Consider the following 12649-nt stretch of genomic DNA (forward strand, 5'->3'; position numbering starts at 1 on the left):
ATTGATTAACTGCAATATTTAATCGGTTAAATGATCAAAACACGTAAAAATTGTTGACCCAAGGTTTAATCAATTAAATATCCCTCGTAATTGATTAAACTTCGAAATATTTAATCGATTAAAATTTTTAATTAATCGATTAAACCTCGGCAGAAATGTTTGGAGCATATTTTTTAAAGAAAGTTTATATTTTCAAAGAAAAGGAGAAAAACCACACATTAAACAAACTAAGTCTTGGTGGAAAAGCATTTCGGTGGAAGATTCGGCTTTAGTGGAACGCAAATGATATTTCAAAAACTAAGTACGGATTGAAAATTGATTTTCGGAATTAATATCGTAGTGGTCCTCTTAATATCATCAATTCATTTTAGGAAATCATGTTGTACAAAAAAGATGCTTGAGAAGATTTATCTGGCCGCTAATTACTCATCCAATATAAGTGCAAATTTGTTGGAAATTTTGGTGAGATTCTTTTGTGTTTAGTTTTGTTTTAGTCCGCCGGATGACCTGCCTGACAATAGCTGTCTGATTGGACCACCATCACTTGGCACAAGGAGCACATGACTCCTTTGTATATGTCTTCCCTCATATTTTCTACGAAGGCATGACTCTTTACATATCATGGGTTATGCAGTTTCACACTTAGTGGAGCTTACAAGGTTGGAAACGGTTATGACATCACACTTTGTATAGTTGGAAGAAGTCTTAAACCTTCTATATTAAGTGATCTTAGCTCCCTCACTGCTTATCTTTTATATTCACTCTCTATTTTTATTACTCTATTGAAATTTCTCATAAGCCGTAGCAGTAGCCCTCAGACACCTCCTCCCTTTACACCCTTAGTTAGGCTGAAGTTAGTATGGTGATATCTCAAAACTCTAGTCTATACCACTTTGTACACTTGGAGGGAGTCTTCAATCTTATATGTTAAGGGATCTCAGTTCCCTCACTGTTTATCTTTTCTATTCACTCTCTATTATTATTAATCTGTTGAAATCTCTCATGAGTCGTATCAGTAGCCCTCAAACATCTCCTCCCCTTGTTTACCAATGAGAAGGTATTTTGATTTATTTTCAGTCTCTTTAGTTATTGTTATAGTGGATGATTATTATTTTTAACTTTTATATAAACTCTCGTGAATGGAATAAAAAAATAACCAGAGAGAAAAATTATTTTATACACTTATCTGTTTCAGACATGACTTTTTCAATATAATTCAATTTTCATAAAAAAATCTTATATGTGATAAAAAAAATAGTAAATTCTTTTTTTAGAGGAGTTTAATCCTTTAACCATTGATATAACGTAGGAGTTTTATTTATGGGTTTGATGTTTCTCATGTTGTAAGAGATAAAATTATTTTCTATACACACATAAAAGTATGTGGGACTGTGAATAGAAGAAAGAGAAAAAAAATGGGTCATACATATTTTTATATGTGTAGAAGAAAAAATAATTTTCTACTATATGAGAGACAATAAACCCTTTATTTATTTATCTTCAAATTTTTTTGGAAATAGATCCTCTAATGTGAAAAAAAAAATTGACATGGTCATGTGAGAAGATCACAACCATACAAAAGTAAATCAACGGTTATGATTTTGTGACTATATATTTTAATATATTTTCTCTCTCCTCCTTTATTACCATTGATCTACCTTTGTATGGTTATGATTTCTCACATGACATGGTCATGTGATTTTTCACATTAGAAGATCCAGATCCAATTTTTTTTAGAGGAAGTCTATCGTTTAGTCAACTTTAAATTATTCTCCAAGGCGCTTATGCAAGATTCGAGCCCAAGTAATCTCAAGACATGAAAGTCATAAATAAATGGGTCTCACTAATGGGTGTCCTAAAAGTACTTGTCAAGGAATAATTAAAAGTTTGTAAGAATTTGATGAGTAATCCTTAACGACTGCCTTCGGCTTTAAGTGTTTGAATTTGCGTTAGTTCAATAGGGGTGCCCATTGTTTTATTGATAGGCTATTTTCTTTTTCTTTTTTTCAGGCTAACACGGTAGACTTAATTACTACTAAGTGCAACGCAATTACACAAACTTCCTTGCAACTAATCCCAACATTTAGAATTTAAGATTTTTAATAGTGGTTCTACTCATAGCGTACATAAGATGTGTTCCATGGAGGGTGAAGTATCTTAATATAGGGGGTGTCCACAGTGGCCTTGGTAGAGACCAAGCCACTAGTGAAGCTTCCCATGTATGTGCTCAAGGGGGAGTGTGTGTGAGGGCTCTGCATAGAGGCAGAGTGACAGCATATGAAAGTGGGGAAGCAGAAGCTCCCCTCTCCATGTGTGAGAGGGGTATTTAGAGAGGAGAGTTCTCTCTTCATGGGGGCTTGAGCTGGTCAGCCCATGAGCTGTCTCATCAAGCTGCCCACTGTCAGTGTACAGGGACAGCAGTGCAGGGATGAGAAATGTCCCAGTGGTGAACCTTTATGGCTTACCATGGGTGCCCTCTAGAAGATTCTACATGTGGGCTTTAAACGATTGGGCCCATCTGGTGGGCCTTAGTAAGTAGCATCCAGAACAAAACTCCATGCATGTTACCCCAATCAAAATCTAAATTGCAAACAAAACAACTGTGACATAGAAAATAACAGCAGAGCGAAAAGAAATGAATGGAAGCAATTGTGGTAGGTAAGTAGGTTTGACAAATATGAAACCAGAAGAAGATTAAAGCAGCAACAGCTTTCAGCTTGGGCAAGTGACCTTCATTCTTAGAAGAAACTGGAAGCTTATACAGTTTCCATTTCAATGCATTTTCTTAATTGGGAAAAATAATATAGTGGGTATGATCGAGTTGCCTATTATTCTTATGATTAGCTTTTCTTTTACAATTTTTTATTATGAATTTGGAAATTTTCAATTAAAAATTTGCTTGTTTCGTCCCTTATCATTTTACCTATCTTTGGTGTGTGTTGGAGGCTTGGAGTACGAGAGTATTTCATGTTAATTTATTTTTGTTTTATTTTGTAAGGGTGATTTGGATTAGCTTTGATCTAGATAAACTACAATAAGTCCACAAAAAGGTTAAAGCCTATAATAGACCCAAGTATATACAGGACCCATGAAATGTGCAATGTCACCATCGCGCAAAGGACCCAAAGGCGCAATGGCCTCATTGTGCCTAACCGTCTTATATGACTTAAAAGCCAAGGAAGGATCCTATAACAAACTAAGATCCACTGCGCTATAAGCCAATACACGAAAGACAGCTCCAGCTTGCCACCACTCTAAGAAGGCAGTTCAATATATAGATGTATAGCCAGAAAGACATCAGCTGAGACAGATAAGTCTGCAGCCCATAAACAACCAATCAGAAGGCACACCGTCTACCAAAGCCGGCATAAGATTTTCTATATAAACCAAGGGTACACACCCAGGTATGATCATCTCATTCCAATAATATTATAACATTAGCCTAACATTGATACTAACTTGAGCATCAGAGTATCATTGCAGGTATCCCCTTCCCCCCCAATCAGATCCATTACGCCAAGAAAGCTCAACATCCATTAACTACATAGCAGACAACATCAACCTACGAAGCACACCATCCAACCCTAAGTCTTCGATCATCAACTGTGTGTGGTCTAGCCCAGTCCATATTGGCCAATCCATATTGTACTGGATAGATCAAGCTTCATGTAATGCTCCACTTGGATTAGCTTGTAGATTGGATATGTCGATATATTTCCTTCCGAACCCATAAAAGCAAACATAGAATTACAGCCTTTTTTGTATATATGTTTGTTAAGGAACACAAACCCTTAATTGGTATCTCAATTAACAGAACAATGAAAACAGAGGAAAGAACAAGAAAAACTGAAGAACCAAATGTATATTTTTCAATAATCCCCACCGAGTGTCCAAAGGGTACTTTTGTTACATCTATACTCAGGAACCTCCCATGACTAACAACACACTACCCACCTCATTTAACCAACTAACACCTGGACACCCTTACATCAGTCCCTCTATGTAATTGGACCCACTATGCCTCACTAATGTAATCTTTGGCCCACGAAGGGCCCCCAACCATTCTCTTTAGCTTGGGCCTGTTATCAGTAATCTTAACATTCGCCCCTGCTACAACAGAAACCTTGTCCTCAAGGTTTGATCTGGGCAATGAAAAAATTGGATAATGCACAGTGAGATCATCCTCATTCTCCCAAGTTGCATCTTCTGGAAGAGAGTTGGACCACTAGATCAACCATTAAGTACGTCTTCCCTAAGCATCCTGAAGAACCCAACACATTAAGGCAGCCAAAGGACGCTGAATTGGACAATTTTCACTATTGTTGTCTGGTAAAGGCAAAGCTACAGTAGATCCATCTCCCCTATATGGTTTAAGCACAGAAATATGGAAAGATGAATAGATCTGACAACCTTCCGGCAACCCAATCTAGTAAGCTATAGGACTTAATACTCTCACCACTGGAAAAGGACCAAAATACCTCTTGGCCAGCTTCTGATTTCTGCGATTCGACAATGTGATTTGTCTAAATGGCTGTAATTTTACTAAAACCAAATCACCAACAGTAAAAGAAGCATCCCTCCTATGCTTATCAGCTTGTGCCTTCATTCTGTTTTATGCACTTTGCAAATGTGTCTTCACGCCTCAACAACTCATCACGGTGGATCAAGGTAGTATGAAGTATCCACAGCTTCAACGCAAACTGAGCCTCTGGGATATGGAGGAATCATAGATGGTATCTTGGCATAGAGTTCTTGAAATGGTGTAATCCCAATAGATGAGTGAGTTGCAGTGTTATAATGGTACTAAGCCCATCCCAAATACCCAGCTCACCTGTGATTTTCATCGTGATAGAATGCTCTAATATATTGTTCCAAATATCGATTGGTGACCTCAGTTTGCCCATCCGATTGAGGATGGTAAGCTGTGCTTGTCCTTAAGGTTGTGCCACTGCATTTGAAGAACTGTGACCAAAATTTACTCACAAAAATTGCATCACGATCCAAAACAATTATTCTAACCCATGTAATTCCACCACCATTTCAAAAAATAAAGAAGCCACTTTCTCAACAGTATATGGATGAGCTAGAGCACCAAAGTGTGCAAATTTTGTCAAATGATCGACCAATACCAAGATGACATTAAATCCCTTAGAATTTGGTAATCCAGTAATGAATTCCATACTTAAATCCTCAAAGACTCTTTCTGCATCGGTTGAAGTAAACCCATTGGTGGTGAAGTAACTTTTTTAATTAATTGGCAAATAGAGCACCTCTTGACAAAATCTGTGACATCTTTCCTCATACCCCCTCCCCCCAATAAAATGAAGTTTTGAGCCTAAGGAGAGTATGAGTAATGCTTGCATGCCCTCCCATGGGCGTGGAGTGTGCCTCTTTTAATACAATTTTCTCAAATCAGAACTGGAACCTAACAGGAAACGATCCTTATGATAAAAGATTACATCTCGTTCGGTTATATCAGTGTTCCCCAATTCCTTCCTTTGTAACTTCAACCGTATACTAACCAATTTAGGATAAAAAAACGTTCTCTATTGTGATCTGCTCAACCATTTGAAAGGTTGCCTCTGACACCAGGAATAAGGACATACCTGTCTGCTCATCCTCCATACACCTTGATAAAGAATCTGCAACAATGTTAGCTGAATCAGGTTTGTATTCAATGGTGAAATCAAACCCCATAAATTTACAAGCATATTTATTTTTGCTCAACCATCTGAATCGTTTGGTTGAGGAGCTTCTGTGATCAGTGGGTATAAAAAATTTGGACCCCAACAAGTAGTGATGCCATTTCTTTACGGCTTCTGTCACTGCATACAATTCTTTGACATAAGTAGAGGCCACATGCTTTCTTGGACCAAGCTTTTTGCTAAAGAAAGCAATGAGACGATTTTGTTGTTGAAGGACATCCCTTATGCCTAAAGATAAGGCATTTGTTTCCACTATAAAGGGCTTGGTGAAGTCAGGTAAAATCATCACTAGTGTCCTAGACATTATTTCCTTTAAATCCTCAAACGATTTCTTAGCCTCTCCACTTGAATGGAAGGATTCAGATTTCAACATATCAGTCAAAGGTGAGGCAATTGCAGCATAATTCCTGATAAACCGTCTATAGTACCCTTTGAGACTAGTAAAACCTCTTAATTGCTTCACATTTTTCGGTTGTGGCCACTGTATCATTACAAAAATCTTCTTAGGGTCAGCCTTTACTCCAACCCCTGATACCAAGTGACCAAGGTAATCGATTCCAGCCAATGCAAAACCACATTTACTGAGCTTAACCATGAACTGATTCTCTTGCAAATAGCTCAAAGTAACTGTGAGATGCTTATAGTGCTCCTTGATAGATCCACTGTAAATTAGGATATCATCAAAGAATACTATAATGAATCTTCGAAGGTAAGGCCGAAACATGTGGTTCATGGCTGCTTGAAAGGTTGAGGGAGCAATGGTTAAGCCAAATGACATCACTAAAAACTCATAATGCCCTTCATGAGTCCTAAAAGCAGTTTTTGATGTTTTTTCAGGCACCAAGAGGATTTGATGGTAACCACTCTGCAAATCTAACTTGGAAAAGACCTTAGCTCCCTTGAGTTCATCGAGAAGTTCATCTATTGTGGGAATTGGAAAACGATCTTTGATTGTGATGATGTTCAAAGCCCGGTAATCAATACACATTCGCCAAGAATTATCTTGCTTTTTTACAAGCAAGACTGGTGAAGAGAATGGGCTCCTACTCTCCTTGATAAAACCCAAAGCCAATAATTCTGAAACCTGTTTCTCTATCTTCCCCTTCTGGTGGTGTGTATATCTATATGGCCTCACATTAACAGGCTTAGCCCCCTCTACCAAATGGATAGCATGATCACAACCTCTAGGTGGTGGCAACCCTTGTGGCAACTGGAAAACAGATTAAAATTGCACCAAGATATCTCATATTGCAGCAGGGATTTTGGATTTCAATTCCAATAATTCAGGTAATATGTCAGATACACACTCCCCTTCCAAATGAAAACATTTCGGATCAACTATTTTTCTGGTCTAGCCAGAAATTTCTCCATGTAAAATCACCCTCCCATCCTTGGACATGAACTTCATAGATATCTCAGCATAATCATGGATAACTCTTCCAAGTGCACTTAACCATGAAATTCCCAAAATGACTCCCAAATTGGCTAATTCTATCACCCACAAATCCACAGTAAAAGTGTACCCTTGAATGTTTAATGGAACCCCAAACATTTTCTTTCACAGATTAGGAATTCTCCATTTTCCAAAAAAACACGCATTCGTGGAACTTTTACAATTGATAACCCACCAGCCTCTACTAATCTCTTTTGGATAAAGCAATGAGAACTACTACAATCCACAAGAACAGAAACTAACCTTCCTTTGAACTCCACACGAAACTGAAGTGCCCTGGGATTTTGTTCCCCTGCTAGCAGATGCAACACAACTTCATGAGACTCCTCTTGAGTAGGTTCAGGTTGCCAAACAATTTGTTCTTCTGCATCACTTGCTAAATCCTCTGAATCCCCTAACATCAAAAAAAGCTTGCCCTTACACCGATGACGGGAGGTCCACTTTTCATCGCAACTGTAACAAATCCCCAAGTCTCTTTTCTTTTGTAATTCTTCATGAGACAATTTTTTAAAAGGAACAGATGAAGGTAGAGTAGGAACCACAGGTTTCTGGTTTGGCAGAATAGTAGCAATGAGATTTGGTTGCTCCACATTATAGGTATTCTTAACAAAATCCTTCTTGATACCTGGAGATGAAAATGAAGAGCGCAGTTCCATAAAATGTGCACCATAAGTAATCGCCAGTTGCATTGCTTGATGGAGCGATGTTGGAGAGTAAAGTTGAATAGCTCTTCGTAATTCAGGCAACAAACCAGATACGAAGAAACACATTGACACTTCATCAGAGAACTCAGTGACTTGATTAATCAAAGCCTCAAAGTTCCTGATGTATTCACTTAATGTCCCATCTTGTGTTAACTTCGAAAGGACCCCACGCAGATCCTGATTGCAGTACCCCCAAATCTATGACGAACCGCAAGTTTTAGATCCTCCCTAGATTGAATAGAACCTCCATTGAACAACCACTGGAACCATGGCCCCGCTAATCCCTCCATTTTCATCCCAGCTAAACGAACCTTAATGGTTTCCAGTACTTGATGTAAGCCAAAATACAACTCCATACGAAAGATCCAGCCATTTGGATCCGCTCCATTAAAAATAGGAAGCTCCATACGAATAGACTTCAGCAACGATGTAGGATCATTAGGATCCATTCGTAGTTAATGCGCTCCACCAGAATCCGTGGAAGATGATGAATGTGCTCCTCTTGATTGAACATTTTCACCATGATGAGCCTCGGCACCAATCATCGCTGCATGAATTTGCTGAAGCTGCACGTTGATGCTAACAAATTGGTTCTGGTGATCATTGAACCGTTGTTCCACCCTAGCTTGCAGATCCTCAAAATTTCGCTCGATACGAAGCTGAAAAGATCCAAATTCTTCAGCTAAATCTTGAACACGCATTATAAATCCCTTGAGGAGCTCAAAAGAGTTGAAAGCACCAATGTTAAGGGACGCGGACCCTTAAATGGTATCTCAATTAACAGAAGAGGAAAGAACAAGAAAAACTGAAGAACCAAATGTATATTTTTCAATAATCCCCACTGAATGTCCAAAGGGTACTTTTATTACATCTGCACTCTGCAACCTCCCATGACTAACAACACACTACCCACCTCATCTAACCAACTAACACCTGGACACCCTTACATTAGTCCCTCTATGTAATTGGACCCACTATGCCTCACTAATGTAATCTTTGGCCCACGAAGGAGCCTCAACCATTCTCTTTAGCTTAGGCCTATTATCAGCAATCTGAACAATGTTATGCTTGAGCGATGTTCAAATTTTGCATCGAAATGACATGGGAAAAATATGTTGGGAATGCAGGGACTGGTATTAGCAGTAGTGTAGCCACTGGGCCTCAGCTACATTTCAACAAATTTTATTTATCATATATAATTATATAAGTAATTATAATTGGGCCCTAGCTAAAATTGTAACAATGGTAACAGACGAAGATTTGGAGTTGCTTTGCGTATATGACCATATAACAGATTATTTTCTTCTAAATTTCTTCTTCTTCTTCTTTCATCTTTTTCCAACCTTTTTTTCTTATTCGCACTCACCACCCGAAACCTAGTTATTCTGCGACAAGGTACTATGTTTTGTTCCTTTCTCAAGATTTTATAGATACATGTTCTTGAAATATGCATTGGTAAGTATATTGTTTGTTCCACTAGAAGGAAAAATTGATTTACAATTTTGAACTTTGTAAAAGAGAAATTTGTTGTCTTTGCTGACCATAATTGTTTATTGGATGTTTATAACATGAGTGAAATTCATTCCCCCCCCTTTTTTTAGTTACAACTTTTTTTTTGTGGTTGCATTTATTGATTTTATTTCTTTTGAAAAATGGAGTGCTATTTTATGTTTATATTTTTTTAAATTATTTTAATGTAGAGTTACAGTTGCTATTTGTAATGAAATTGAATTGTTTCTTGGTGTTATTTGTATTTGATTTCACAACAAGAATGTGAATTTTGGCTATTAATCAGTAAAAACTGTTAAAGAAAAAAATCAATGAAGATATATGTATATATATGCAGTATGACAATTTCTTGTACATATTCATTAATAATTTCTTTATTTTTTTGTATTTTTAAAATATCTAAACACTGATTAAATGATTTATGTGGATTAAATGTTATTTAAATGATTTTAGACATTTCTCGCTGATTGTTCCATGTTTCTTTTTTTTGGTATAACCTGGAGGTATCCACATTCAACCTCCTCCGATCACCTTGTCCTCGGAGTACGGTCCCGAAAGCTACCCCCTCATTGGAATAGCGGGTGCATTAAGCTTTGCCAGTGGAGGAAGGATGAGACTAATTCCACATTCGAGGAGAGAGATACGTCCTCTGGCCCCCAAAGATTTTCCAAGAATTTGTTTGAGGCAGGGTTTGAATCCCTGACTCAAGCAAACCCTTGGGAGCTCCATGTTTCTTTTTAATTGTGAAGTTTGTTGTCCCACTACATTGATGTTCTTCACAGGTCACTACTAGGGGTATAAATAGGCCAAATTAGGCCAGATTTTGGCTTTGATAGCCTAAGTCTGTGTAAATGGGCCAACTTAATATGACCTGTAAGGCCTACTAAGTTGCAAACTAAAATTTATTGGCCCAGACCAAATTAAAATATAAAAGATAAAAAAAATTATTCACAAAGATCACATGAAATAAATTTTCATTAACATCACATGAAATAATGTTCATAAAGATCACACAAAAATGTTCATAAAAATCACATGAAAATTTCATATATGTATACATTTAATTTGCAATTTCTTTACTAATTTAATTTTATATTATATTTTAAATTTTAAATAAATATTTATTATTTATTAAAATAACATCATTCCTATTACTTTAAAAAATTTAAGTAATTTTTTTTCTAATAGATTTATGTAATAACGAAAATATTTTAATAATTTGATACTTCAAATTTTTTGGCCCTGACGAAAATTAAATCTTTATTCCGTCGCTGGGTATTAGACAACAAATTTTTAGGTGAAAGTACTTTTGTTTTATGGCTTTTTCAGTTTATTGACTAGACGAAAGGAAATTGGAAAATTTCTGGACATGAGAATTATGCAAACTGTAGACACTTTTGGTTCAAAAGCTGTCTACGAGGTTACATATTGAAGGTATAAAAATTCTGGCATACTGTATTTCTTAGGTATAGAAGAATAGTATCTCAGTTTTGAAAACATTTTGAATTGATCTAATAGCAAGGTAAGGTGAGTGCAACTTTTACGGGACAGAATGGATTATAGGCTCTACTTTGGTGCTATGTTACAATAGCTATTGCCTTATGGTCTCTGTGATGCTCTTGGATTAGGGGATGCAATGTTGATGTGGTTTACTCCTTTTGGTGGAACTTTATTTTTAGCCTTGTGTGAGGGGATGCTATGTATTCTATCATTGAATTTTCTTATTTATTTCCACACTACTTTTGTCAAAATAAATGAATAAACTTGGTTCATATATATCACGACCCTTAATCAGGGATACAACGTATATAAAACCATTAAATAATAATGAAATCCCATAAAAGAAAAAGGTCCTAGTGCAGCCAAGGCACATTTACAGTTTTTCAGTCTAAGAAATAAAAAAATTGTAATTGTAAGAAGGAAAAAGTGTTTATCCTTTTAAATGACACAACTTATATCATTTCACTTTCATAAAGAAGTGGAACTCACACTTTTACTTTTTTTGTCAACTCTCTCCTCCTTTATCTATCTCTTTATCTTTTTTAAAATGACACAACTTTACATCCTTTAAAATGACACGCATTTTTCCCTTGTAAGAAAGTTTCATGCAATAATTTGAATTGTTATTCTATTTTGACAATTATAATATATCGAAATTAAAATTTTAATAAAATTATTTTAAAATATGAATATTTCTAAAATAATTTTTTTATCATTTAACTTATTTGTTTTAAAATAAAAAAATATTTATCATTTTAAAGAATACAACTTTATATTATTTTTTGTGAAACGACTGTGATTTGATAGTTTTTTACCTTATGTCTCCTTTATGATATTCTCTCTTTGTCTCTCCTCCTAATTTTGTGGAGGTGAGAGATCATAAAAAAACCACCAAATACATATCATAACACGGTCGTTTCATAAAATACACAAAGTTGTGTCATTTTAAATGATAAACATTTTTTATTTTAAAATATATAAATTTAATTTTGTAAAGATATATCAAATATAAATTCAAACTACTTAAAATATAATAAATGCAAGTTGAAACAAAATAATCAAAGTTCACCATATTATAAACTTAAATTTTAAGGATATTTATAAATCATTAATTATTATAAATTTAATCCATAAACACGAATGTTCTCCCTAATATAATCTTTATAGTTTTGAATTTGTATTTTATAGTTAAAAGTTAACCAAATTTATATAAACATAAATTGGTTTGTCCATTCTAATGGGCATATTATTATATTTATTATATACTTTTATATAAATTATATAAAATCATTAATGTAGCCTCAGCCATCAGCTTAAGCTTTTGGGTTGAATTGGTTCTTTACATGGTATCAGAGCTTGAGTGACTACAAGGTCACAAGTTCGATCTTCACCGCCCTTAATTTAAAGTGGAATTAAAATAAAAAAAACATAAATGTAAACCAAAAAAAATTGGGCCAGTGCAATATTCACGCTTCTAGCCCAAAGCTCTCTTGCGTGAGGGGGTGTGTTAGAAAATAACATATATCATTAAAAATGTCCTCACCCAACACCTTAAAGGCTCGTTTGGTGGACATGATAGAATAAGGATATGATATGAGGCTGATAAGGGTAGGATATGATATGAGGCTGATAAGCCTATATCATGTCCTGTGTTTGATGAGCATCTGATTAGCAAAATGATAAATTATGTAGAAGGAGAAATGAGAAAGAAAAAACAAAATTTAACGCAATAAATACAAATATATTGGGTAGTGTGGGGATATATTGGGTAGCGTGAG

At 35.6% G+C, this 12649-nt stretch overlaps 1 protein-coding gene across 1 annotated transcript; it reads right to left on the reverse strand.

Annotated features, from left to right (window-relative positions):
- Positions 1 to 4015: 4015 nt before the first annotated feature.
- On the reverse strand, positions 4016 to 8311 carry LOC133307778 (uncharacterized). The gene is made up of 9 exons (XM_061508329.1): positions 8174 to 8311; positions 7334 to 8039; positions 7087 to 7196; positions 5607 to 6915; positions 5020 to 5203; positions 4832 to 4948; positions 4479 to 4607; positions 4278 to 4361; positions 4016 to 4142 (listed from the first exon to the last, which is right to left on the reverse strand). The coding sequence occupies exons 1-9, from the start codon at positions 8309 to 8311 to the stop codon at positions 4016 to 4018; spliced, it is 2904 nt and encodes a 967-aa protein (XP_061364313.1).
- Positions 8312 to 12649: the final 4338 nt, after the last annotated feature.

The sequence above is a fragment of the Gastrolobium bilobum genome, unplaced genomic scaffold (genome assembly GCF_033153095.1).
Source record: "Gastrolobium bilobum isolate Gb01-03AN ecotype WA unplaced genomic scaffold, APGP_CSIRO_Gbil_v1 utg2535, whole genome shotgun sequence".
Classification (NCBI taxonomy): domain Eukaryota; kingdom Viridiplantae; phylum Streptophyta; class Magnoliopsida; order Fabales; family Fabaceae; genus Gastrolobium; species Gastrolobium bilobum.

Excerpts from the sequence above, each read along its gene's own strand:
- LOC133307778 (XM_061508329.1), bottom strand. The coding sequence starts at position 8,311 with ATGGATCCTAATGATCCTACATCGTTGCTGAAGTCTATTCGTATGGAG. Across the intron at positions 6,916-7,086 it reads TCATGTCCAAGGATGGGAGG|TTGCCACAAGGGTTGCCACC; the intron begins GTGATTTTACAT and ends TCTGTTTTCCAG. Across the intron at positions 5,204-5,606 it reads TATGGAGGATGAGCAGACAG|AAAGAGTCTTTGAGGATTTA; the intron begins GTATGTCCTTAT and ends CAACCGATGCAG.